This window comes from Colletotrichum gloeosporioides (genome assembly GCF_011800055.1).
Source record: "Colletotrichum gloeosporioides strain Lc1 chromosome Unknown consensus_27, whole genome shotgun sequence".
Classification (NCBI taxonomy): domain Eukaryota; kingdom Fungi; phylum Ascomycota; class Sordariomycetes; order Glomerellales; family Glomerellaceae; genus Colletotrichum; species Colletotrichum gloeosporioides.
The window spans coordinates 418,064-445,255 of NW_025544672.1; the positions used below are offsets into that span (position 1 = coordinate 418,064).

The 27,192-nt window shown below is 53.2% G+C and overlaps 7 protein-coding genes across 7 annotated transcripts; 4 read left to right on the forward strand and 3 right to left on the reverse strand.

The window, feature by feature from the left end:
* Positions 1-2,038: 2,038 nt before the first annotated feature.
* Positions 2,039-3,703, reverse strand: GCG54_00007488 (Multifunctional cytochrome P450 monooxygenase; the record flags this gene model as incomplete). Its single annotated transcript, XM_045407469.1, has 2 exons — positions 2,039-3,122; positions 3,201-3,703. The coding sequence occupies 2 exons, from the start codon at positions 3,701-3,703 to the stop codon at positions 2,039-2,041; spliced, it is 1,587 nt and encodes a 528-aa protein (XP_045266914.1).
* Positions 3,704-4,395: 692 nt separating this feature from the next.
* GCG54_00007489 (uncharacterized protein) lies at positions 4,396-5,896 on the forward strand (the record flags this gene model as incomplete). The annotated part of the gene is made up of 2 exons (XM_045407470.1): positions 4,396-4,780; positions 4,860-5,896. The coding sequence occupies 2 exons, from the start codon at positions 4,396-4,398 to the stop codon at positions 5,894-5,896; spliced, it is 1,422 nt and encodes a 473-aa protein (XP_045266915.1).
* Positions 5,897-7,556: 1,660 nt separating this feature from the next.
* On the forward strand, positions 7,557-15,035 carry GCG54_00007490 (Reducing polyketide synthase FUB1; the record flags this gene model as incomplete). Its single annotated transcript, XM_045407471.1, has 6 exons — positions 7,557-7,742; positions 7,798-8,211; positions 8,273-8,459; positions 8,515-9,102; positions 9,156-14,116; positions 14,169-15,035. The coding sequence occupies 6 exons, from the start codon at positions 7,557-7,559 to the stop codon at positions 15,033-15,035; spliced, it is 7,203 nt and encodes a 2,400-aa protein (XP_045266916.1).
* An 871-nt stretch (positions 15,036-15,906) lies between these two features.
* Positions 15,907-17,028, forward strand: GCG54_00007491 (Aflatoxin B1 aldehyde reductase member 3; the record flags this gene model as incomplete). The annotated part of the gene is made up of 4 exons (XM_045407472.1): positions 15,907-15,951; positions 16,001-16,560; positions 16,610-16,670; positions 16,720-17,028. The coding sequence occupies 4 exons, from the start codon at positions 15,907-15,909 to the stop codon at positions 17,026-17,028; spliced, it is 975 nt and encodes a 324-aa protein (XP_045266917.1).
* Positions 17,029-17,766: 738 nt separating this feature from the next.
* GCG54_00007492 (uncharacterized protein) lies at positions 17,767-18,795 on the forward strand (the record flags this gene model as incomplete). Its single annotated transcript, XM_045407473.1, has 2 exons — positions 17,767-18,108; positions 18,160-18,795. 2 exons carry the CDS (start codon positions 17,767-17,769, stop codon positions 18,793-18,795), a joined length of 978 nt encoding a protein of 325 aa, XP_045266918.1.
* Positions 18,796-18,895: 100 nt separating this feature from the next.
* GCG54_00007493 (uncharacterized protein) lies at positions 18,896-20,496 on the reverse strand (the record flags this gene model as incomplete). The annotated part of the gene is made up of 3 exons (XM_045407474.1): positions 18,896-20,129; positions 20,197-20,366; positions 20,422-20,496. The coding sequence occupies 3 exons, from the start codon at positions 20,494-20,496 to the stop codon at positions 18,896-18,898; spliced, it is 1,479 nt and encodes a 492-aa protein (XP_045266919.1).
* Positions 20,497-21,111: 615 nt separating this feature from the next.
* On the reverse strand, positions 21,112-26,801 carry GCG54_00007494 (uncharacterized protein; the record flags this gene model as incomplete). The annotated part of the gene is made up of 5 exons (XM_045407475.1): positions 21,112-22,460; positions 22,513-23,325; positions 23,380-23,854; positions 23,906-24,277; positions 25,146-26,801. The coding sequence occupies 5 exons, from the start codon at positions 26,799-26,801 to the stop codon at positions 21,112-21,114; spliced, it is 4,665 nt and encodes a 1,554-aa protein (XP_045266920.1).
* Between the last annotated feature and the right edge of the window lie 391 nt (positions 26,802-27,192).

Genomic DNA, 27,192 nt, shown 5'->3' on the forward strand with positions numbered 1-27,192 from the left:
CAACTTGGCAAAACACTCGTCGATCATTACAATGAGGTACCAAACTGTATGGAATACTCGAAGCCAGAAGCAACTCAGACCCCGTATCCACTGCCCGCCGTCCCACTAGATACGTGGCCTGTTTGCGATGGTTCTCGTCTACAAGTATGGAGTCCTCCAGCTTCCAAAGAGATGTTGAGCCATAACTAACCGGGGCGTGCCTGGGCCAAGCAGCTTACGCTGATACTGTGATGTCTCGTATCTTCGTGTACTGTGTACAGTCATTCTGGGTCAAGTTCGTTTTCGCTATTGTCACTCGGATGAATCGGTTGATTTTTTATGATGTCTTGCCGTATCGTATCTACACGTCTGGTACAGTTCGTCGTCTAATGCTGTGATCGGCAGGAGTTGGTTAGTACAGGGCAGAAAAACGACCCAAGGCGAGTCAGGCCGTTGTACGAGGGTCCCACCATCCCACGCCCGCGCAGCCACCCCAGTCCCGACGATCCCCGTCAGCCCCGTAGCCCTACCCCGCCAAAGGCTCCGTCCGGTATTGGAATACGCCCGCCGAAAACCAGCCCCCGTCCGCTGGCCAGCTGCCCAAGGAGAACTTCTCCTTTGGTCCCCGAAGTCTTTTTGATCACCGCTGAATACATGCAGCTGTCAGTTGTCAACCCCAACATCAGCCTAGCGCCCCAGTCTTTCCACGTTCATCCATGAAATAGACCAGCCCAGATTTCGTGTTCGTTCAAGGCCGCCAGCGCCTTATTCCACGCACCATAATCTATGCACTTACAAGGATCAACGGAGCACGCCCAGGGTCCGTAGATTCTACCGCCGGCCCGCCATAGTGTTACAACCCGCAATGCAAGGATGACAGCTCGACGGCCCACAAGGCGTGGGGCAGCTAGACGAGCGCAACCACATCCACAGGTTGAGTGAATAGAAACGCCAAGTACCAAGAGGTGACGGAGCATTTTTCTATCTCATCAGCCCAGCCATCTTCCCTGTGGGGTTCTTCCGAGACTTCCCTTTACGCATCGCGATCCAAGAAACGGGAGTCGTAGCTTAGAAGGCAATTTGATGGATTGAAACATCAGTCCACTAAAGGCCGGACTGTCCGCATGTTTGCTCGATGTTACTAGTGCATGACTTTCCAAGACGAACGACTGCAAGATCTTTGGTAGATCGCGATCAATTCACCGTCACCTGATTTAAAGTTTATATCTCAACGGCCTTGCATTAGTCCTTGTTTTCTTTTTCCAAGTATTCTACCTAGTATTGTTGTGACGTGTTGAAACTTGAGATGAACGCACAGCGGGTCGCATCGGTTTAGGATGGCGGAGTGTCCGCCCGAAGTCGAAAGAAATAGCCGCGCTCTTGGCTCTCATCTTCTTGTTGTCTCATTGCTGCCTCCTGTCAAAGGACTTCGGACTTCTGTATTCTTCCGTGACTCTCGGTTGACCCGACTGAGTGGACCCTGCACGCATTCCCACCTCGCTTAGGTGACCCATGACTCTTTCATGGTTGCAACTCGTTACGAGTGCCTCGGATACTGTTTACTCTCCCACCTCCCGGGTCGAAAGTTTATTTCTACCCTGGTTTTGATCAGTGATCAATCTTGGTGCAGATATCCGAATTGTTTACATGTCACATCACAACTCGTAGGGCCAGCCGTCTAGGGGTTGTGATAAACTGATGCTTAGTAGGAGGCATAAATCGAATAAAAAGAACTCCTCATTTTGTGGTGTAAACTTCCGCTAATTGAACGTGACTGGGCCCAAAAGGTTGAAGTCGTAGTGAAGCGAGTATCGGTGTTTCCTTGTTATTTGGAGGCACTAACACTGAGTTTCATAGCCCGCCAAATTGAACGATAAGAGGCCGGTGCCAATGGCACGCCCAGGCAAACTTGCTGAATATAAGACAGCCATGCTCACACGTGCGGCAAGATGGCAAATGCAGTTCTCATGTCTTTGTATCGGTAGATTTGTTCTCACACTCTAGCCTGACTACTAGGTACATATTGCTCTGTGTTTTCTGTGAAGAAGACATCTGTCTATCAACAGCCGTGCCTCGCCAAGTCCTCTTGTACAAGCTCGGCATCCTCATCGCCCCACGCGTGCTTCCCTTCGACGCATCTGATGAGATCGATAGACCTGTCACTTCTCGGCTTGATGCTGTACGGAAAGTCGACCGGGCGACAAATCAGGCCACTCGTAGTCTGGATCTTCGGAGTAATCTCGTTGCCCGACTCATCGACAGCCTTCTTGATGTCAAATGTCGCCAACAGACGTGCGACGGTGATGAACAGACTTTCATCTGCCAAAAACCGGCCAGGGCAAATTCTGCGGCCGTAGCCAAAGGTCTCGTCTGTGGGATCAGGCTCATTGCGGGGAGCCAGATACCGGGCAGGGTCAAAAGAGTCCGGTTCCGCGTACGTTTTGGGGTCGTGCAAGAACCACCAGATGGACGGCAGCAGATATGCACCCTTGGGAATGTGGTACCCTCCGTAGGTGATGTCTTCGTCAGTCCGGTGAGCTACGCCCAAGGGCGCAACATGAAGCCAACGGAAAGACTCCTTGACGACACCATTGACGTAAGGCAGGCGCTCGCGGTCTCCGAATTGAGGTAGCCGGTCTTTTCCGACAACACTCTCAATCTCCGCCTGTGCCTTCTTCTGAACATCGGGGGAAAGAATCATGGCCAGGATAAAGCTGTGAATGGCCGACGCAGTGGTATCGGCACCGCCACCGTACATAACCAAGGCTGTCTTCTTGATGTCATCTTCCCAGTGCTCGTTCTTGGCCTCCCCGGTGGCAGTGCTCTCTTGCTCAAGCAGTGACGAGACAAACGACCGTTCGTGAGTTCCACTGGCCATCCTCTTCTGAACGAATCCATAAGGAACATCCTTCGTCGTCTCCAGAAGCTTGCCCCATTCTCGGCCCTGCTTCTTGAAGGAAGTTCCCGGAACACCTTCTGGGAGATGCTGAAGGAAGGGGAAAATGTCTACTGCCCAACCTAGAAGAACGGTTGCGAGCGCAAAGACATCCATGGTGCGCTCAATGAGATGCACCAGGGGATCACTTTTACCAGGCGATATGGAATAACCATAAGTGATTCTCAGAATGATGGCGCTGGCCTCACTATGAAAACAAATTAGCGGCAAGTTGACAAGTCAGCTGCATCCGATGAATGCAGCCTTGGTGGCTGAGTAGACTCACGTCTTGATGTGCGATACCAGGTTGGCGGGGTCATCCAGCACACGGAGAAGGAAGCGGTGTGACTCTGGCTCAATGTTGTCTCGATACCGGGCTGCTACAGCCTTGGTACCGAACTGCTGGTGCACCAACTTCCGGTGCCGACGAAATGTCCCATCATATTGTTGGAGGTTCAAGAGCGATGCGAAGCCGCAGATATCCGCAAATCGCATGAAAGGGCGCCCTGATGTTTTGGTTGAGGATTTCACCAACAGGTCATGTGTCGCCTGACGGTCGTGGAGGATAATGATCTTCTGTCCCAAAATGTCAATGGAACTGATGGGTCCATAGATGTCTTTGAATTTCAGCCAATGCTGGTACTCGGGCGTCCCACTCGGGGGTAAGTCTCTGAGATTGCCGACGATAGGAAGCGGCTTGGGCCCGGGCGGGAGATTGGAACTGCCATTCCCCCGAAGGTAGAGGTAACAGAGGACACCGAAGATCCCCAGTGCTATGGCCGCCAACATCTTGTCGTCTGTGTCTCGTTTCTACCACGGAAATCAGATAGATGATGGGTTTCGAAAATAAGAGAAAAGGCGACAGAGTGAATTCCACCAAAGAAACGGGATTGTGGGTTCCGTTTTGTTTACACCCCATTTATCCAGCCTCTTATAACACAAGTTCCATTGAGACCTAGAGCAGGTAGTAGTTTGTAATCGGCCACGTCCGTGGGGGTGACGGAGATTCTCGTGGGCTGATATGCCGCTGTTCCTCGACGCATTCTCTCTCGACTGCAATCACCACGTATTTCTTTACACCCATAAAAGCAAGGGTACAGTGTGACAGAAAATTCACCGAACGATATTGCTATTATGCTACGACAATATGGAGAACAAGAGGCAGTGACACGTACCCACCATGAGCGGAGCTTTCACTTCGTGGGGCAGGTGGCAGCCCTGGCCCACGCGCAATCTATTCCGATGCTACCTGAACTGACTCTTCAAGATCCAGTGAACCGGACCCTTGAGTTTGAGACGCATACGACGGATACTTGTAGACCGCTGTTTGGTTTCCGATCGAATGGACTGATGTTGATGGGCCATATCGGATAAAACACAAATCGTCTGATGCATCTCGTTGTGGTCCGTCTCATATCATCGAGCTCGACCACCTCTGACGACTTTTCACCTTCAATTGCATTATTGTTCAATACGTAATTATGTCATCGCGGGAAGTCTTTCAACTCCGTCCCTTGGGCTGGGAACAGGACCCTGAGGAAGAGAGGTTCAAGCTCTCTGTTCTTGATCCTACGCCTCAAGCCGCGTACAATCATTACGCACTCTTCTTTCGCTTGGACGACGCGAAGAAGAATGACGCCGTCGAAATTCTCAAGGCTGGCCTGCAAAGGACCCTCAGCCAGGCGAGGTACATGTGCGCCACCATTGAACGAGACCCCCAGGGTGGCTACTCCTTTGTGAAAAGGAAGGAGTCGGCAGTACAGTTTGTTGTCCATCGTCTGGATCCCAACGGCAACCATCCGTCTTTGGACTCTATTAAGGCGTCCTACTTTTCTGGAAACAGTCTTGGAGATGTCAATCTGTGGAGTAAGTCTCCAGTCTCACAATTGTCGTCTTCGGATGACCCAGATTATTTGTTGAATCTTATTAACACTCCTTTGTTTAGGCATTCCTAAGTTAACATGGGGAGAAAGGCCAGAAGCCGACCCAGACTGCAACCCAGTAGTAGCAGCATATCAGATCAACATCATGGATGGCGGTCTGATCTTCAGCATGCACAACCATCACTACTCCTGCGATGTCATGGGTTGGGCCAACTTCACACGCCAGCTTGCCGAGAACTGCTTCGCGGTCTCCCACTCAACTAACTTCCCGTCGTGGGATCCCGCATGCATCGACGCATCGCGCTTCACCAAGGATCTACCGGCGGAGAGCCTCGTGGATGGACCCGCTATTCCACAAATGCACCCCGATCATAAGGAGCAACAAGCGGTGCTGTTCCATTTGCCTAAGAGCAAGGCTGAAGCACTGAAGAAGCTTGCGATGCCAACAGATCCTGCGTCGCATTGGATCTCAACCTACGACGCCACGTGTGCATACGTCTGGCGGATGCTCACAAAGATTCGCGCTCCGCTCCACAAGCCGGACTCTTCCACACCCCTCTGGTGGGGAGAAGCTGTGAACATGCGGCCCCGACTGAGAAATCCTTCTGTCCCGGAGCGCATGATGCGCAACGTGGTCGCGGGAGCTTTCTCCGACACTGCTCCGGTTCCGCCTCTGACCGTTGCTGATGTTGTCGATGGCGCTCCTCTGTCAAAGCTTGCAGGCTACATCCGCGCCTTGACAGAGAGCTGTAACGAGGAGCATTTGGAACGCTTGATTGGCTTCATAGCACCAATCAAGGACAAGCGAACAATCAGCCTGCGCGTTGATGCACACCCGCCGATGAGCATGTTCGTGACTGATCATCGCCCAGCTGATGTCAGCGGCTTTGACTTCGGTTTTGCCAAGCCCATCACGCATCGTCACCTGTGGGGAGGTCATAAGACTGCAGGCGTGGTTCTCATCTACCCGCCAGTTGGAGGAACTGCAAGTGCCGATGAGGGATTCATGTTCGCGATTACTATGGAGAAAGAGTTGGTTGCTAAGCTGATGGAAAGCCCGGAATGGACGGAGTACTTTGAGTACCGTGGGATTGATTAGAGTGCGAACATCAATATGCAAGATTGGGTTTCTGTTTGTACACAATAAAGAACTTAGCGATGTTGCGTTAAGTGGTATGAGGTTCGGCACGAGCGGCGCGATAAGCGCGCTAGTCGCGCGCGATGTTGCGGTGAACCCTGAAGATGCACATTTTTGACACGACGTATCGCACAGTGCCAGACATTGTGCACGCTTCAACTACCGTTTGTTTTTCTTTTTAGACTTTATGGCTGAGAAGGTACAGATTGCGGCAGTTAACTGCCAGCTTGATGCTTCATCTACACAACCCTGGAGTTCCCAGTAACGTGGTCAACGTCTTCACAGTAGTATGTGTCGATCACGGATGCCCCGTAGACGCCCCACCGTATAAGCTACGTCTCTACACCGTTGCAAGTTAGACTGATGTTGATCTCATTTTCCATTATCGAGTCAGGCATTAAACGGAAGCTTCGTGCGCTAAGTTTATCCTCTTATGAGCTATGTGAAAATAATTGGCGATTTAGATTAATTTCCAAGTTTCTACCGGTAGATACTGGTTTGGGGTGGAGTGTATGCCTCGCTACTGCGTTATCGAGTCATGCCCTCATACGAACATGGGGGCTTTTGGACCAGGTCCGGGTGTGTCCAGCAGCACGGAGAGACCCCTAATGCTTGTATTGTACGTTGCGCAGGTTTTTGTGCCCCGGACCGCGTCTCGGCCCCGGGGCCCCGGTGCCCCGGCGACACCCCCCGTTGACCCGCCGACCCTCCCCCACGCCTCCGTGCCGCCTTGGCACCCAGACGAGACGATGCGATCGTTTCGTAACGTGGCCATTGCTACGTCCAATATCATTTCTGCAGCATTTCCGGCCTCGGCAATTACGGGGCAATGGAACATCCAACATTTCGACTTCAGTGGATTTGGCATCGAGGCGTACGAGGTTATTCCGTGTTGCCCACCTTCCGCGTGTTCGTGAAGATGCACCGAACTGAATCATGTAACTAAAAACGGTGAAGAATTCGTTATCACACTGCGTGGAGACTGTTGATTTGACAACAGAACTATGCTTGAAACGTGGGCTATCAGATTCTTTTCTGAATGAGGCATGTACCTGCCGAGATGTTGCCTTGCGGGTGGGTGCAAAACAACGACTGCCAAGGACAGCTTGGGTCCTGGTCTCATCAACATCAACATTGAATCCACAGGACTTACTCGTACGCTGCTTGGTAGGGGCTAGGTACTGGTTTGAACCATTGCGGCGGTGTAAGACAAGTCACATACTATCACCGCCTTCACCGGAGACTGCCCACGGCGCGTTCAACGGCGGCCTCGCTTGCGTGCTGCCTCTTTGACCCAGAGAATTTAGGTTTCCTGGAATTAGGGGTCCTTCAGGGTGTTCACTAATCTACCCTTGCCTGTGGCCGTGATCGGGGCAAACCCGGTCTCTGTGTATCAGGCTCGTAACGCCGGTGAGTGAATGCCGGCGGGAAAAATAAACATCAGCCAGCCACTCAACGGAACGAGGTTCCGATGTATATATCGAACCATCCGCAGATCTTCAGAACTCTCAAGTCAAAGTTCTTGTCATTCCTGTTCTTCACGCTTGATTTTGCTGGCAAGCCATACTAGTGAACAACACTCCGACCTCATTTCCATCTCACCTACCCTACTACCCTCAAAATGGCTGAGCCTCTTCCCGAACCTATTGCTGTTATTGGCTTGGATGCCAAGCTGCCTTGCGACGGAGACAGCGTTGAAAAGTTCTTTGATTTTCTTGTTGCTGGAAGATCCGCGCAAGCCCCCGTGCCAGCAGATCGATACAACGCGGAAGCCTTCTGGCATCCCGACAACCACAGAGATGGAGTTGTAAGTCATCATGCCCCCCTCTATGCCTGGATGAGTCTGGCTAACGTTGTAATAGATTGGCGGAAAGTTAGGACACTTCATGCAGGCCAACGTGAAGGCGTTTGATGCCCCCTTCTTCGCAATGACGCCCGCAGAGGCGGCGAGCTTGGATCCCCAGCAGCGCATGCTCCTCGAGTGTGTCTACACAGCCATGGAAAACGCTGGCTACACCATGCGCGACATGGCTGGCTCACCAACTGGTGTCTACGCGGGAGCATTCATGTGGGACTACCGTGATCTTATGATCAAGGACACAGATACCCCTATGACTTACACGGCATGTGGCACAATCGCCAGTACGCTGGCTGGACGTTGTTCATGGTTCTACGATCTCAGAGGACCTGCTCTAAGTGTCGATACCGCCTGCTCCAGTAGTATGGTGGCTCTTCACCAGGCTGTCATTGGCCTGAAGTCACGAGACTGTAATATTGTGAGATTCAGAAGTCCCCTAGCTTGCTCTGGTACCTTTTGCTGACAACACTGCTCACTAGGCCATTGCCTGCGGCACCAACGTGCTGCTTTCCCCTGAAATGGGTCTGGAGCTGAACGGTCTTGGTGTTTTGGACCCGGCCGGTGCCTCATATAGTTTCGACAAGAGGGCAAACGGCTACGGAAGAGGTGAAGGTATCGCTGCTGTCGTCCTGAAAAGGATGTCCGATGCGATTCGCGATGGAGACAGTGAGTGTCCCTATCTGTATAATTGACTTGACCTCTTCGCTGACATTTCCACCAGCTATTCGTGCTGTTATCCGCAATTCTGGATGCAACCACGATGGTCACTCGCCCGGCCTTACCGCTCCCGCGAAGGAGGCTCAGGCTGAGCTTATGCGCTTGACGTATGCTCAAGCCAAGCTTGACCCCGCAGACACGCGCTTCTTCGAGGCCCACGGAACCGGCACCAACGTCGGTGACCCAACGGAGGCCGGCGCCATCAGTGAAATGTTCTCTCAGTTCCGGTCGGCTGAGGAGCCTCTTCACATTGGTGCTCTCAAGAGCAACATCGGACACACCGAGGGCAACTCTGGCATCGCGTCCTTTATTAAGGGCGTTCTGTGCGTGGAGAAGGGTATCATTCCAGCCAACGCTTGGTTCGAGGAAGTAAACCCCAAGATTCCAGCCGAATGGCATCTCAACTTCCCGACCAAGGCCATGCTGTGGCCCCAGACCAAGACTGGCGTCCGCCGAGTCTCCATCAACTCTTTCGGTGTTTCGGGCACCAACGCCCACGTCGTCTTGGAAGATGCGCTCACCTTCCTGAGAGAGCATGGTCTTGAGGCGCCTCACAGGACCATCGAAGCGCCCCAACTGCCAGGCACATCCCGTAAGTCTTTCTATATTGCACTTGCTGAAGCACATGCTAACACGCGATTGCAGTTATCAAGGCGCCCCCTGTCATCAACGGCTCTCTCTTCTCTCCTCAGCTGTTTGTCTTCAGCAGTCACGACCAGGATGGTATTGCCCGTCTTGCTGACTCCTACAAGACCTACCTGCCCAACATGACCGAGTCCCTGTACAACCTCAGCTACACCTTGGCGGCCAAGAGATCTACATTCAACTGGCGCACCGCAGTTGTCGCCAGCTCGTCAGTGCAATTGGAGAATGCGCTGGCTGAAGGTCAACAAGCTACGCGCGTTGTCGCTGACCCCGGCGTCGCGTTTGTGTTCACTGGCCAGGGCGCCCAGTGGGCTGGCATGGGCAAGCAGCTGAGGCACTACGATGTCTACCAGGCAAGCATCGAGCGCGCTGACGCGTATCTGAAGACGCTGGGATGCGAGTGGTCCGCGATCGAGGAGCTTGAGAAGACTGCCGATGATTCTCGCGTCAACGCCGCCGAGTTCTCGCAGACGCTGTGCACCGCTCTTCAGGTCGCTCTTGTCGACCTTCTCAACGATTGGGGCGTCAACTTCCGCGCCGTTGTCGGCCACTCTTCTGGCGAAATCGCGGCCGCCTACTCTTCTGGTGCGATCTCTCAGGAGAGTGCTTGGCGTATTGCGTACTGGCGTGGCAAGCTCTCCGCCAAGCTGGCCAAATCGCCGGAGCAGCCGAAGGGTACCATGGCCGCTGTCGGACTGTGTCTCGAGAAGACGCAGGATGCCATTGACCGCGTCAACAAGACAGGCTTCGAGTCTGTCGGCAAGCTCACCGTTGCCTGCATGAACAGCAAGACCAGCCACACTGTCAGCGGAGACGTTGCGCAGATCGAGGCCCTCGTCGACATGCTCAGCGCGGAGAACGTCTTTGCCCGCAAGCTGAAGGTCGAGATGGCGTACCACTCGAGATTCATGGACCCCATCGCCCAGGAGTACACCGAGTGCATTGGAAAGATCCAGCCCGGTTCCGAGGCCAGCGCAGTGCAGTTCTTCTCGTCCGCATACGGAACGCAGATCCAACCGTCCAAGCTGCGCGACGCCGGCTACTGGACCAAGAACCTCACCTCCCCAGTGAGATTCAACGAGTCGGTGACGGCTATGCTTCAAGCCTTGTCCGAGCCGAATACCGATGGCAACCAATCGTCTCTTATCACCGACCTCGTTGAAGTTGGACCCCACGCTGCTTTGCAGGGTCCTCTGCGCAACATCGTTCAGGACGTCAGAGTCAACGGTGATGTGAAGTACCACCACCTGCTCAAGCGTGGCGAGTCCGATTTGGAGATGGCCATGGCCGGAGTCGGATCCTTGTTCACTCGTGGCATCCAGGTCGATCTTCTGAAGGTCAACCATGTCCCCGGAGCCAAGCCGCTGATGATGATTGATCTTCCTCGCTACCCCTTCAACCACACCCGCGAGTACTGGAACGAGTGCCGTCTCAGCAGAAACTTCCGCTTCCGCCCGTACCCTCGTCACGAGCTTCTCGGAGCTCCTGTCAACGACTGGGACGGCAAGCATGACGCCATCTGGAAGAACTGGATCAAGCTTTCGGAGAACCCATGGGTTGAGCACCACACCATCTCCGGATCCGTGCTCTACCCTGCTGCTGGTATGCTCGTCATGGCCATTGAGGGCTGCAAGCAGCTTGCGGAGCGTTCGAACCCCGGCAAGACGATCAAGGGAATCCGCTTCCGTGAGGTGTCTTTCCACTCCGCCTTGCAGGTTCCCGAGGGCGCTTTGGGCATTGAGTCGCACTTGTACCTCCGCCCCGTGAAGCAGGCTGCCTTGGAGGCAAAGGCTGCTGCTTGGCGCGAATTCCAAGTCCTCACCGCCCAAGAGGACGACGAGTGGCGCGAGCACTGCTGCGGTCAGGTTCTCGTCGAGTACGATGAGGGTGCTACGGCTGTCGATGGCGGTCTTGAAGAGAAGGCATTCAAGGCCCACTGCGAGGCCAGGATTGACCAGGCTCAGCAGAACTGCAAGAGCCAGGTTACCTCTGACAAGATCTACGGCGCTTGGGAGAGTGTCGGCTTGACGTTTGGCCCTACCTTCCAGACCGTCGAGTCCGCCGTTGTCGACCATGACGCCGGCGTCACCCTGGCCAGGGTCAAGCCCACCACCGCTCTTCTGAAGACGATGATGCCTCACAACTACCTGCAGCCGCACTTGATCCACCCCACCACTCTGGATGGTGCTCTTCAGGCATGCCTGGTCCCCCTCGTCTCCAACCCCTCCAGGAAACAGAAGAACGCCATCGTCCTCTCCTTCATGGAGGAGCTTTGGGTCTCCACTGCTGAGCACAAGGAGGACGGCTACGTCGTCTTTGCGGACTCTGACTCCCACGGACGCAAGAAGCACCTCATGTCCTGCACGGCTGTTGACCCTGCCTCAAAGGAGCCCATGATCAAGGTGTCGGGATGCATTGTCACCGAGGTTGATGGTGATGAAGACGCAGCCTCCGAGGAGGACCCCAGGCACAGAGCATGGAACTTTGACTTCAAGATCGACCCCGACTTCCTCAACACTGAGGCGATTGAGAAGGTCTTCGCCGGACCCGAGGGCTTCCAGAAGTACCTGAGTGCGCTTGCTCACAAGAACCCCGCGATGAAGATCCTTGACGTCAGCAACACTGCCACCTTCACGAAGGCCGTTGCATCTACATTGGGCCAGCGCTTTGCTCAGTACGAGTTTACCGCTGATTCTTCTTCCTCTTTGGAAGAAGCTCAGAAGAACATCGCGGAAGACTCTGTTCAGTTCAAGGTTCTTGACATCAAGGACGACCCTGCTTCCCAGGGCTTCGAGGCGGCATCTTATGATGCTCTCCTTGTGCCCGTCGGACTCATTCCCAACGACGACATCGATGGTTTCCTCAACAGATGTCTGGGTCTCCTCAAGGCTGGCGGCAAGTTCATCTTGACGGCCGCCGAGAGCTCGGACGAGGCAAGCACCTGGGGCGAGTACTTCAGCGAGTCTGGACTTGTCAGCATCGATGCTGCGCTTGCCGACCAAGACTCGTCGATCTTGGTGTTGAGCACTTCCAAGAGCACCACTGGCACGTCGGCTTCTGGCAGCTACTACATCGTTGGCGATCTCTCTTCCAGCGTCCAGAGCGCTGTTGCCGAGAAGCTGGCTTCCTCTCTCAAGGCTAAGGGCGCCACAGTCAAGACTGCTGCGGTTGCTGATCTCGCTCTTGAGGGAGAGATTACCGACAGCACCTACATTGTTCTCGCGGAGCTCCAAGCGCCTCTGCTTGCCTCTGCTGATGCCACCGTCCTTTCAGCTGTCAAGAACATGACCACCGGCAAGCGCCTGTTGTGGGTTAACAAGGAGCTGTCTCCCGAGTCCGCCCTCATCAACGGTTTCGCTGCCAGCATTCGTCTGGAGAAGCCGGATCTTGAGTTTGTTACCCTGACCTTCGACCCCAAGGAGGCCAATGACACTGTTGCGGACAAGATCGCCGAAGTCGACGCCCGTCTGTCAAGCACCGAGGGCCCCATCGAGACTGCGTACAAGATCACCAACGGTTTGGTCACTGTCCCTCGTCTTGTCGAGGCCTCTGCCATCACGAAGCACATCAAGCAGACATCCAGCGACGACACCACTGAAGTCGCCTTTGGAGTTGACCCCAGCCGCCCTCTGCGCCTTCAGATCCAGACCGTCGGTCTCCTGAGCTCGCTGCGCTTCACCGATGACCATTTGTACTGCACTCGTCTGGAAGACCTCGAGGTTGAGTTCCAGGTCATGGCTACTGCCGTCAACTTCAAAGACCTGGCTGTCATGCTCGGCAAGATCCAGGAAACTCCTGTCGGTCTCGAGGCCGCTGGTATCGTTACCAGAGTCGGCGCGGGAGTCACCCGCTTCAGGCCTGGTGACCGTGTCTTCGGCTTCACTTTCAACGGCGCGTTCTCCACCTACGGCAGAGGCGCGGAGGGCACCCTTGCAAAGGTCCCTGACAACCAGTCGTTCGCCGAGGCTGCGGTCATCCCCATCGTGTACACGACGGCATACGCCTGTCTCTACGACATCGGTGACCTTGAGAAGCGTCTCCGCCGCGGCAAGAAGCCCAGCTTGTTGATCCACGCTGCCGCTGGTGGTGTCGGCCAGGCTGCCATCCAGCTGGCCCAGCGCGAGGGTGTTGAGATCTTCGCGACCGTCGGTAGCATCGAGAAGCGTGACTTCCTCGAGAAGACCTACGGACTGCCCCGCGATCACATTTTCTCCAGCCGTGATCTTACCTTCAAGGACGGCATCAAGAGAATCACTGGCGGCCGTGGCGTCGATATCGTCATCAACAGTCTTTCCGGAGACACCCTCCGTGCCACTTGGGAACTCGTCGCACCCTTCGGAAGCTTCGCCGAGATTGGTCTGGCAGACATTGAGTCCCGATCTCGCATCTCCATGGGCACCTTTGCCCGCGGTGTGAGATTCGAGTCTCTCGAGCTCAACTACATGCGCCAGACGGATGCCGACCGCCTTGACGACCTCTTCGCGCGCGCCATGGAGAGTGTCATCGGCCGCGAGCTCAAGATCGAGACGCCCATCACCAAGTTCCCCGTCTCGAAGATCCAGGATGCCATGCGCTTCATGCAGTCGGGCAAGCACATCGGCAAGATCCTTATTGAGAACCACACTGAGGATCTGATCCCTGTGGTTGCGCCCTCCAGACCTCGTGCTGAATTCTCCTCGGAGGCGACCTACGTTGTTTCTGGTGGTTTCGGTGGTCTTGGACTGGAGATCATCCGCTGGATGGTCAGCCAAGGCGCGCGCAACCTGATTGTCACATCGAGGAAGGGACCCAGTGATGAGGCCTCCAAGGGTCTCGTCAGCGAGCTGCAAGGCAACGGCGTCAAGATTGTCACTCCTCACTGCGACATCACTGACAAGAAGGCACTGGAGAGCGCGATGTCTTCTGCTCTTGCCTCCTTGCCTCCAGTCCGTGGATGCATCCAAGCCTCGACAGTCCTTAACGTAAGCCTTCACGAATCCCCGTTTTCCAAGAATCCAACTGACACCTTTTCAGGACAATGCTTTCGGCGAGATGACTCTTGACCAATGGAACACCGCCGTCAACGTCAAGGTGACGGGAACCAAGAACCTGTGGGAGGTGCTTTCCGGCGCTTCTGCGCTTGACTTCTTCGTCATGCTATCATCCCTGACCAGCGTCACCGGCAACCAGGGCCAGGCCAACTACAGTGCCGGCAACTCGTTCCAGGATGCCTTCGCCAAGTTCCTCTCGGCTCAAGGCCACAACGTCGCCGCCCTCGACGCGCCCGTCTTGACCGATGCCGGTATGGTTGCTGCCAGACCCCATTTGAGGACGTACCTGCTCTCCATCGGTTGGGCTTCCATGTCCGTCGAAGAGCTCATCAACGCGTTGGACTACTACTGCCGCCCCAACTCGCAGAGCGCGGAGGAGAAGGTCAAGGAGGCCCAGGTCGTTCCCAGACTCTGGCTCCCCAAGTACTCCGCAGACGAGGGCGCTGAGCAACCTACCTGGCAGACCGAACCTATGTACAACCACCTGATTCTCCAGGGCGCTGGAAACGGCAGCTCGCTGCCCGGAAAGCAGGGCTCATCCAAGCGCTCAGTCGGCGACCTGATCGCGGCAGCCGAGACACTGGAGGATGCCGAGCAGATCGTCCTTGACGCCTTACTGGCGCAGCTTTCCAAGATTCTCAGCTACGAGTTGGCTGACCTGGACCCCTCCAGGCCCTTGAATGCCTACGGCGTCGACTCGCTGGTGGCTGTCGAGCTTCGCGTGTGGATGACCAAGGAGATTGGAGCCGACATCTCGGTCTTCGAGATCACCAGCGGCCAGCGCATCAAGCAACTTGCCGGAAAGGCGGCTTCTACGTCAAGATTCCGCCCGGCCGCGAAGGCGGAGTAAAGTGTTGTTTCAGTTGTTTTAGATACCACGAGAGGGGAGACAGAGAGCGAATGATAGAAAGATTGGAATTCGTTGTTGGTAGATTATCATGTCACGTTTACTCGTCAGCCGGAGGCATCAAACGTAGTTCAAATGTCCCCAAGCTTTACTTAGCTCTTTCGATTGCCTTATAAGAAGTAATAATAGTTCGCGCTCTCTCCGTTAACCCTCCAGATGAAGGAGGTTCCCCCATGGTGATGTTCATATCTCAGCAAGCATGCTCATGCGGCCCTCTTCGCCGACGCCTCTTTGTCCGTCTGAGGCCATCTTGCCGCCATTAGTGCATTTCTCTCAAATATGATAGACTGTCCCCTCGAAACGTGGCATTATCAACCCATGACACCTGTACGTACTTGATCGCTTTTCTCCGATATCACGCAAGAGGCTGGCCTTTGCCTCGCGTCAGTGTCATTTCTATGCTCCACAGTGTGGATTCGCTTTGACGTGTTGCAATAAGCGTGAGTTTGACAAACCCCTCACAGGTAGGGTGACCCTGGACAATAGTGGATGCAGAGTCATGACAGAGCGCCATTGACCCAAATACCGACACTACCATGCCTGTTTCAATTGGCCGTTATGCAGACAAAACACAGTGCAAACCAGGGGACGATACTGCGGAGCTTGCGGTTGTTCCCCTGGCCATCGCGTAGCAACAAGCGGTGATCGACCCGATATATTGAAAATTGGGTCAGAGAAAGTACTATACCACGTTGTCATGTAGGAATTGCACATATAAAGACCGCATACCGCCTGTCTAAGCTCATCAGAAAGTGATTTCATCGTCACAAATTCAACTCTTTCATAGGTATCCATCCTTACGCTCGTCTCCATTATGGCTTCCCAAACGCCCCTCAAAATCATTCTCGGAACGCACAGCGTGAGTATTCGAATGAGACACCAAGTGAATGTTACTGAAGTCATAACAGGTCGGCGATTCCGTTGTCGACCCTGGATCCTCTCACTTTGACAGCGAGCAAGATGTCCAAGCGCTTTTGGATGCGTTTCACGCCCGCGGATACAACAATTTGGACACAGCTCGTGACTACTCTCCAAGCGTCCAGGGCGCTTCCGAATCACGCCTTGGCCGGGCCAACGCCGCCTCCCGATTCACCATTCACACCAAAGTCCACAGCGCAGACCCCGGTGATCATCAGCCTGCAAACCTTGAAGTCAGCATTGGCAAGTCGTTGAGCGATCTTCAAACATCCACCGTCGAGACGATGTTCCTGCATTTTCCGGATCGCCAGACCCCCTTCGAGGATACGGTAAAAGCCATGGACGCTGCTCTGAAGCAAGGGAAGTTCAAAAACTACGGCCTGTCGAACTACTCTGCCGCTGAGGTGCAGAGGGTTCTGGAGATCTGCGAGCAAAATGGCTACACTAAGCCCAGTGTGTACGAGGGGCACTACAATGCTATTGTGAGAGGAGGCGAGAAGGAGCTGTTTCCTCTATTGCGCAAGCACAACATGGCATTCTATGCGTACAGGTATGTCATCGAGCATTTTATGGGAGAACCCAGTCTGACAATCCATCAGTCCCGCAGCTGGCGGCCTTTTCTCAGGGCACAAGGCTTCGTCAGGCCGGTGGAAGAGCGACGTAGGTTCCGAATGTCACTGTAGTCTCACTTACTCTAACGCAAGAACAGAACTTTATTGGCAAGGTTTACACTTACATGTACCGTAAACCTCCAGTTCGTCTCGCGGTCTCTACGATCCTCAAGCTTGCCGAGAAACATGGCATCAGCGGACACGCAGCTGCTATGCGATGGACGGCATTCCACAGCAACTTGGATGTGGCACACGGCGATGCGATTATCTTTGGCGTTTCCAAGGTAGAGCAACTCCATTCGACACTTGATGCGCTTGAGGCTGGTCCTCTTCCCGAGGATCTGGCGGCTGCTACTACTGCTGTCTACTCTAAAGTGGAAGGCGCAGAGCCTCCTTACCACCTTTAGACCGTTGTCGATTCAATAGTAGTCTCATAAGAAAATCATGCTTGAATTCAATCTTGAGTAATCTGAATCAATCCCGTATCATCTCGATGTGAAATGCCCCCATCTTCACAGTGAATATCGAAACAGTGAATATCGAAACAAAGGCAAGTTTGACTAGGTGTCTCTTTTAGCACTGAGCACTTTCAACTCGACCAACAACCTTTTCCCCACAGCCGGCTCAATCAACAGGTAAAGCTCAGCTGTAATGGAAACAATGAGGTCAAAATCCCGAGAATGCCGTGCTGACAATTCCCATGCCGGGATCCCGATCCTGGCGCCAGTTCAGGAAATGATGCGCCAGAGCGTGGCGCCCTCTGCCGGAAACTAAGCTTTCTTCGGAGGGATTCGGTGGCATCCGGTCCCGAACTGGTAGTGCTGGTGCCGTAAGCCTCGTCTCAACGCGGCATCGACTTTCAGAAATACGGGGATTTAGACTGCTGACCAACTGCGTGTGCTGGTGCCTGGGCTGACGCCCGACGGGATTTAGTCTGGATCGCCGCCCGTTGACTCGAATTAGCACGCCGACGGACCGTAAGATTGGGGGAGGCACTAACACACTAGGTTCCGTCCAAGCCTTTGATGTCGCGTCACGGCCCCTCAAGGTCATGCTTCGTCCAATGTTAAAAGGCCGTGGCTGCGCAACTTAAGTTCAAAACTTTGGACGGTTAGTATGTGCATTTACAGACAACAACATCCATCATGGTCAACTTCAACTTCGTTACGCTGCTTGCAGGACTTTGCGCCTCAACTGCGATTCAAGATGCGGTCAAAAGAGAGGTCTCCTCCGATGGGTGTAAAAAGGGACTCCCGAGTAACCGATCAGCTGGGCACGAGTATTTGATACCCTACAAGGATGATCAAGGCCATGATCGAGACTATCTGCTCTTCATCCCGCCAAAATACTCCAAAACGAGTCCCAACCCCATAATCTTTTCGTACCATGGCGGGACTAAGAGTCCAGAGGAACAACGAGATCTGGACCGTCTAGAAACGCCTTATTTCAACAAGGATCATATTGTTGTGTATCTTCGCGGTTACGAGGTAAGAACCTTTGCGTGCGAAATCGCGGACAACGATAATTGACCAAGCCAGGGGCGATGGGAGGGCGTGCCCAATATTACACCGCGAAATGACGTCCTCTACACTAATACGGTGCTCGACGATCTGGAGTCGACATATTGCATCGATAAGACTCGCGTATTCATGACCGGAAAGTCCAACGGAGGCGGTTTCACCAACTTTGCTGCATGCAACAAACATCTTTCGACGCGTTTTGCTGCTTTCGCTCCTGTGTCTGGATCATACTATATCGAAAATGTGACGGACTGCGACCCAAAGACCGTGAAAATCCCTTGCGACGCTGGCAGGACAAACATTCCAATGATTGAGTTTCACGGCGGCATCGACGGCACTATTCCGTATAACGGCAGCGATAGTCGACGAGGAGCGTGCTTGCCAGGCATCTTCCACTGGGTCACGGAGTGGGCAGTCCGTGACGGCCTTGGAGAGAAGCCTACTGAGTGCAACATCACCTCTAGAGCACAGAGGTATCAATGGGGTTTAGGAGATAAGAAAGGATTGGTGACTCATGTGTTTGAGAAAGATGTCGACCACAGCTGGCCTTACACCGGAGTCAATGACGACAACAAGGCCCACGGGGACGGTCCGGCGTCATACAACGCCTCGTCGTACATCATGGACTTCTTCTCGAAGCACCCTCTCAATTGAGTCTACGGCGGAGGTGGATCTAATTTCACAAGTATATACTCTGACTAGACATTTCATGATAATGAAACTGCCACAATATTTATGCATTCGCAAGTGAGCATCAGCTACCACCATCACCACCCCCGCCTCCACCTCCACCGTCACCGCCACCCCCGCCGTCTCCTCCACCTCCTCCATCACCGCTGCCGCCGAAGTCCCAAGTGCCCCCGTCAAATGGTATATCAAGCCCCTCAAACACATAGTACCTTCCTCTGGTTCCTACTCTTCTCTCTTTCACAGGATTCATTCCACCTAGAGTCCATTGGACTTTAGCTCTGGCGGGGTGTCCCGGTGGAACAATAGCAGCGTCTGGGAAATACCCCTCCATGTCACCTCGGTGCAAAGAGTGTTTCTCGTCATACCAGATCCCGTTCCTCTTCTTCCACTCTAGATCAGTCTCCCCCAAAGTCCGCTTAGCTGCCTCGACCGAAGGCATCGGCTCATAGTCTATCAGTCTCCCGGCCGTAGTGAAACTCCAAACCCAGTAGTTGGCTGGGTAGAGGCGATGCGTATGCCAGAGGAAATCCACCGTCAGGTTTGGGGGCACGAACTCGCGGTTCCTGGGCCCCGACATGATCGCACCACGTACCGGGAGCGCATCCATATCGAGCTTCCATATGTCCTTGTAAGGTGCCTTTTTCATCGTCGGAGGTATTCCATGGAGCTTGATGAATCGTTCGTAATCCCCTGAGGATGCCGCCAGGTGTTGTCGCGAGGCGAAATCCGGATCTGAGTCGCGCGCCTTGACTACAGCCTTCCAAAAGGTGACTTGACGGTTGAAAACCTCTGCAAGATCCTCCACGCCTGGCCATGGCGTCAACTCACACCGATGTCCGGAAAGACTATGCTGCGAGGATTTGATACATGGCATCTTGCATTCTTTTCGCTTCAACGACGTGTAATCCCTCACTAAACATGGTTTTATGAGTGGAATCCGGCACAGTCTTCCGTAGAAACACAACTCTTTTTGGAGAATATCTTCCACGTCAGGACTCTCCGTCGGTGTGTCTTTCTTGGAAAACAGGGTCGATAGCCGGGACTTCCGCTTGCTCTCCCAAGGCGGCGATGGCCACAGCTGGAATGGAAGCCGTGGGCATGCTGGCTTCCTGTGCCAACGATCCCATTCTTTCTGACTTTTACTGTGTGACCATTTGCCAGACTCATAGAGTCGCACCAGTTTTGTGACCGGAAACTGGTGGTGGTTAAGGCCGTAGGATATGTGATCGTTGTCCCAGAGATGCCGGTGGAAATGGAAGGGAGATAGCAGGTGGCAGTACCAGATCATTGCAACGTCCCTAGACTCCTTGTTAGTCTACTTCATTGGCCCATCAAATGTGTCTGGGCACTCTGCGAGAGACGGACCAGGGCGGTGGGCAGTCGTAGGCTGAAACCCCCTTCAGGTGCAGGAATCGTATGTAATTGATGTAACGCCATTCTGAGTAGACCAGAGCTTCTTGCAAAATATGGCCCTCTTCATCTGTCTGGAAGTGGGGGATAAGTTTCAGGAATATCTCAATGAGTTCGAAGTGTTTCTATCTTCAGTTAGCGTCTAGTCCCCTGTGACGGCAATGCTCCTGTATTACTCACTAGGGACACGGTCTCGAGCGGAATTTTGGCCTTATCCTTTGGCCAAGGATCTTCAAAAACAGTGATTGGGGTCATCTTCAACTAGAAGAAACGCAAAGACTTGCAGAAGCTCAAATCAAGTATCATATGATGGGCGTCTACACACGATCTCTTTAATGTTGGACAGATACGAGCCTTTGAGTCAATGAACGACCGCCAAGTCGTTAAACAGCGGCGGACATTCCGCGCCTCCGCGCCTCCGCGCTGGAGAGCCTAGCGGACGTCGCACGTTAATCCCGCATTCAGCTGATCGCTTGCACTGCAACTCACATGGAAGAATGGGTTTAGCGTGTCAGACCCTGGTCTCTAACGCCCGATTAAGGCTGTTCAGCGTCATTCTTGCCCCTGATTGAGCTTGGTGTCCTTCCGTAGACACAACAACACAAGGCAGATTTGCTCGCCCTGTTTTTTTTTTTCATTTCTATTGCCCGATTTCTTAGAACACAACACTGGGCAGCTTGTTTTTGCTCTCCAAGTTTCGGTGTGCACGGCAAATAGGCTTCATAATCGCCACTGCATCGAACATTACACACAGGCCAGTGAATGAGTTGGTTTTCATAGTCATCTACCGCCAAGGCCTAGATTACTTGGCAGCTCAGAATTTCACGTTGTACTATCCAAGCTAAGGCCAAACTCCGCCCTGTAGGGTGCCTAACATTCCTGCTGGCCATCTGACTCACCCACCCGCAGAGCTTCGTAGGGAACAATGTGAACAGCGCCGACCAACCCGTTCTCTGTTTGAGGAATCATATCAACAGAAAGGGTTTCTCCAGGCCCAAACGGTGTTGCGCCCAAATTTTTGATATCCTCCAGAATGCTGCGGAGATAGTTCCACATCGTGCTAGGAACTATCGCAAGAACATGATTGTCTCCTTCAACAAGGTAGGTCGAGATATCGGCGACAGGATTACTCGGGTCGAGCGGATGCACGCGAGCACCATTGACTTCCAAAGTGATCGTATTGAGAGCCGGAGAGAACTGAATATAGGCACCGACCGATGCATTCGTTTCCGCGGATGAGGCGGGTGGCCAGGTAAAGTTGGCGAAATAGTAACCAATACCAGACGTGTTTGTGGCTGCTGGAATTTCCGTCCAAGAGACGAGACTATCAAGATGGTGCGTGGTGTTTCGCTTAACTGCTACCACTGCTGCATCGTACATATCTTCTGGGGCTTCCCAATGCTCCAGTATGAGATCCCAAGATGCAAGTTCGAATGAAGACGCCACATTTGTTGCGTAGCAGACCTTGCCGCCCGTTGATAATATAAGAGTTGCGGGATCTGCGGACGCAGCAGCGTAGACGACGATCCCCTGGTCATCTGCGCGATAGCCCAGAACATTGTCAGAGAGCTCCGTAAAGTGAAATTCGGGTATCGCAATGTCTTCGAGGCAAGAAGCGGCGAAGCCGATGAGCTTGGTTTGGTTTCCAGCAAGAGTGAGAGGGATAGTCGTCGTCGAGCCTTCCGTCGTGTAGTGCAACACCGGCTCTCTAGCTCCCGTCCACGCATCAAAGAAGTAAGGTATTCCTGGAGATTGCACAATGAGCTCTCCATTTGCGGACTCAGCGTCGCTGAAAACGTATGCATAGCTGATGTTCTTGTCGGAGTCCTGGCGCCAGGTGGTATGCCATGTTCCGTTCGTCTTGACGCCAACTCTTGGTTTGAGACCGAGTCCTTCCAGCTTCTCCGCGATTTCGCCCTCTGCAACTCGGTAGACAGTGCTGATACTAAGAAGCTGCTGCAGGCTGGTGTCGAAAGAAAAGCTGACGTTGGATGCTTTATTCTCGGTCGGATACTCGCCGGGGGAGCCGCCAGCAATTATGATGGGCAGCCCAGCTTCCGCAAACTCAATAAGCTTCAGGAGACCCGGTGAGGTGAGATTCTGTGATCCAAGCACAACAAGCGCCTGGTATCTCGCATCCTCGGGTGCGAGCAAGTTATTCCTTACGTATGCCTGGGGGAGGGCAAAGTTATCAGGAGACAAGTAGTTGTAGGACCACCCTGGGCGTAGTTAGCAATCGCAACATGACTCCTACGACATGTTCCAGCATACCTTTTAAGATAAGATCATCGGATGTATACAGTGTACCCATATTAGGATCCGTTGCTGTCTGTTTGTTGTAGAAAGCAATGTCGGTTCTCGGAATACCGGTCTGCTGGATGTGCTGAACTCTGCCCATGTGGTTCAACCCAGCTTGAAGGCCATGGTCCCAGTCGGGGCGTTTTGGAGAGTATAAATCGGAAACGTAGTATCTGAATGCCGTGTATCCAGGCCAAGTTGTTTGAGGGTAGTTGCCCGAGTACGATTGCCCATGGATGACGAACTGGTTGACCCCTCCCGCGACAGCGCGGTTCATGGCGAAAAGCAGGTCTGGGATAGTGAAGCGGTATGCACTTCCAAACACCGCACCAAGCTCATTGGAGATGACAGTCTTCTTTGCCAGATTGGCTGGTCCCGAGAACTGCCTGTACCCATCAAGGTTGTCATGGAATTGCAGGCTTTCGCACTCAGGGGCATCAACAAATGGGATGGATGCCTCCATGTCCATAGGTAAGTTGTATGAAACTTGCGCAGACAGGCCCAGCCCAAGAGAGTGTGTCCAATTCGCAAGCGTGGTCAGGTACTCCTGGTAGCCATCGGCAAGCGCAGCACGATAGTCGTTGATGTAGCCCTGGCCTTTGTCATGAGTGTCTAGAAAGCACCGTGTATGACCTGGTGCATCATTCTGAAGGTTGATATTGTTGTTGTTGAAGATTATGAGAGGGAGATACGGGCGCAAGTCGTAGCCAAACAGCTTTTCGAATCTCTCGGGAAGGGTCCTTGTCCACGATGTATTAGATAGAATTTCCATACTGTCTTCCCAGCCTGAATCGCATGTTAGTCAGACACCCTGACGAGATGTTGTTCGCTTGAACTTACCATAGTTTCCAACCTCCATGAGAAGCTCTTTGACATTGTCGACGAAAATATACTGCTCCCAAAAGTCACGAACAACCTCGGCGCCTTTGCTGCTGAAGTGGTCAACAACGTAGGACCCGTTGTCCCAGATTGTCTCGGTTCTGTTGGATGCAAAGACGAGGTTCTTGTGTCCAGACAAAATTTGATAGAAGAAAAATAGTTCGTAGTCAGAGGCGTTGGAGGAGCTGTTGGATAGATCGATTGAAAGTTCGCCGGTAGATGAGATCATGGAAGTGATATCTTTCAAGGAGCCATTCCGCAAGACCAGCTCCTCCCACCAAATTTCTGCTGTTCCGATGATTGACGTTGTGTTGATTGTCACATTTGTTCTAGATGTGACTATTGCTGACACGGCGGAGACGAGCTGCCCGGTTCCCCATCCCGGTATGGTGCCGTTGAAGTGCCCACTGGCGGTGACGGCCTGTGTCTCGGCGAACTTTGAATGCTTAGTGAACTTCGAGAACCTCCCGTTGACAAATTAACTTACCAAATCCCATTGAAGACCTTCATTGCTGGCATCAGCAGGCACGCCCTGGCCCTGGTTCGGACCAATCGCAAAGTCCATGGACAGACCAGATTCATTGTGAGCCTCAAGGGCTGCGATGAGAGTCTTGATGAAGTCTGGGGTTCCGAAACCAGAAGTTGACCAGTCGACCCCCACAGGCGGCGGTCCTAGTTGACCGCCATAGTTGTAGAAGGGCAAGAACTCGACTCCTCCCGCCCCGATTTTGCTAGCAGACTGGATGTCTGACTTGACCTTTTCGGGATCAACAGTGCCATCGGGGAGCCAATATCTGAATCTAGGGCGTTGGACAGCAGGAGGGTCAAGGAAGTCGTTGCCGCTGTCCTGTCGGGCGGCCTGGCAATAGCATGACAGCAGAAGACCGGCAAAAGCTTGGACACACGAGATGAGTTTCATTATGCAAAATAGTTCTAGCGCTTTCGTCTGCAATATGCATATTTCTACATTGAGGTGGCTGGTAACGGCCAGATCTATATACCAATGCCTCGTCGAGATATTCAACGCAATTACGACCGACTTCTACTCATCGACATTCATTGCTTGTCTTTCGCTTCGCGTATTCGGCCCAGATACGTGCGAAATTGACATCATTGTAGAGGGCGGTGTCACCTCAAGTTCAGATCCAATACCAAACGAGAGAGGGCAGAACTTGCATATTCCTGCGAATACGCGTATATCGTATTATTATCCAAAATGCCACCTGACTCTAAACGAGGGCACAGCCAATAGAGCATCGCCGGAATTTCCCATGGCTGAGGGGTATTCCGATCTCCAGCGACTCCTCGTACACGTGGGTACCCCTGTTCAGCTGCGTATGCCGGTCATGTTGCTCGTGTGACCCTCCTTCGTAATAGACCGCCGCCATCATCCACCTCAAGACTAACGCGATATCGACATTTCCCCACGATATTCGACGGGGAAAGGCAACATCATGGAATTCCCCGAGAGCTACCCTAACATTCCCTCGGTATCCACTCCCCCGGGACCGCTCGTTACTGCCTGTCAATATACTCGGGTCACCACTTCGTTGTACGTTTTCCTCAAAGATGGTTCTTAGAAATCTTTCCCGATGTGGCCATCGGGAATGAGAAGCAAATCAAACATGGCTAAAAATTTGACATTGCATGACACACATCTAATTACCAAACACACATATATGCGCTCCTCCAGGTTAGCTGCCAGGTTTTCAATGCACGATCCCGACCCCAAACCGGCGGTAAAAGTCTGTCACGAAGTTGGGATCCGCCTTTGAAGGACTGAGTACCACCCGAGCTCCTCTATCTTCTAATTGCTCTTTCATATTCTGATTCACGTCATCTTTAACGACTTCAACAACAATTTCTTGCAAGTTTGGCAGTCTCTCGCCCCTCCCTTCGGCAAGGCCGTCGAACAGGGCTGCCAGGCATTTCTTCAGCTGGTCGGAGGAATCTCTGCGACGATCTCCCACCGGTTCGGTCTGGAAATGGAACTTCTCAAGTGATGGCGGCAGTAAGTCGAGAGCTCGCGGCGCCGCCATCTTTTCCAATGGGCAAACGTCAGGGGCATCGGCAATTTCGTACTCTTCGTCGGCCTTTTCGAACTTTGGTCCTAGTAAGGTGAGACCGTCAATGTGTAGGGACTTGAGTTGCTTGAAGCCTTTCATATCGACGAGTGTTCGGCCGGCGGTGCCATAATGAACCATCATCCACATTGAGAGCTCCACCAAGGTCTCACCAGCGGATTCCATGATGGCGTTCATCATCGCGCCAGCGTCAAGGTTGTGGCCACACCCGTGCCACTTCGTCTCGTATGCAAAGTGCAAGCACTTCAGGTTCGGCAGGCGTGAAAGCAATTCGCGCATCTCTTCTGGCCCGAAGGTGCACCCCACGAGGTCCAGTCTCTCGAGACGTGGACTGTACTTTGGGTATTCGGGATCGAATGGCATTCCGGTGTATCCGTCATCGAGTGCGATGCAGCCGCCAATGTAGGCCTCGCGAACAGATTTGATAGCTAGGAAAGGGGTGTTGACCGTCATCGCGTTCCTGCATTCGTACCCAGTTCCCGTAAACGGTCTGTAAACTTCCAACTTGGATAGACCAGCTTCTGCAATCTTCGGATCGTTCGCACGCCGCACAAGGGCATCCAAGACGGGCCAGATGATCTTCCTATCGGATCGCGGTGTCTCTTCTCCGTAGCGCAGGTGTCCTGAATTTCTGCCGGGGATCTGGTCCCAACTTTGTGGCAGCGCAAGCTCACGCACATTGGTGAGAAGCGTTAACAGCAACACCTCGGCATGCCCGGACGTGTCGTCGAGCATCCCCGAAAGCCAAGCCTCCGAATCTATACCAGCTTCCGCAAGATAAGGCGAGTCATTCAGAAGATTCCGAAGTTTGTCGATGACAGCTTCGTCTTTGATGCGCGGGAAAAGCGGATGGAGCGCCGGGTGTTCATCAACCATATCACCAGGGGCATCCGTCATCCCCACATTGCCCTTTAGGTCGGCCGTTTCGATGTATCGAGGAATCACTGGGTTGCGGACGATTTCCGTGATGAGTTCGATAGCACCCTGAAGTTCAATGCCAGTCTCCTGCGTAACAGGGTCCCAATGCCCCTTCCAGGTGTGCCTCGGCCTCCTATCACCTGGTGAGCAGCGGCTACTGAACATAACTGGGACCTTGACATACCCCCTTTGTTTTAACGCAGTGTATTTTGAGTAAGAAAAGTTTTTGTATCTCTTCCGAAGGCAGTTATGATCGTCTAGATAGATCTTGCTTGCATTATGCAAAGTGGAGCATGTGACGGCGACATTCTCGATGGACTCGGGGATGGTCTCTTTGATGATGCGTTGAAGCAGCTCGAGTGGGAGTCCTAATAACGCCATCTTTATTGGTAGCAGAATGAAGTTCAATATACTGGCTTCGATTTTTCGAAATAATTGTTCCAGCCAAGTTCACATGGACACCGAAGATGTTTTGTAGTTGAGAGTAAATGTCAATGCGGCGGTGACGTTCTGGGCTGCCCCGCATTCCTTCGAGGCAGCAGCTGCGATTTAGCTCAATCCTTCAGCCACTGATCTCCACCAAGCACCCTCTATGTGAAGGCCGCGCTAGGCAGGCGCTGTGTGTAAATCGTCCGATATCAACCATTCGCCATAGGAGTGCTGTTTCGAATGAGCCTCCTACCAATGGTAAGGTTCTGTCACATTACCTACCTTCAGGTTCCCATTATGATCAGAGCGTCTGCCTGATTGTTCGGTTGAAAATACAAATCGT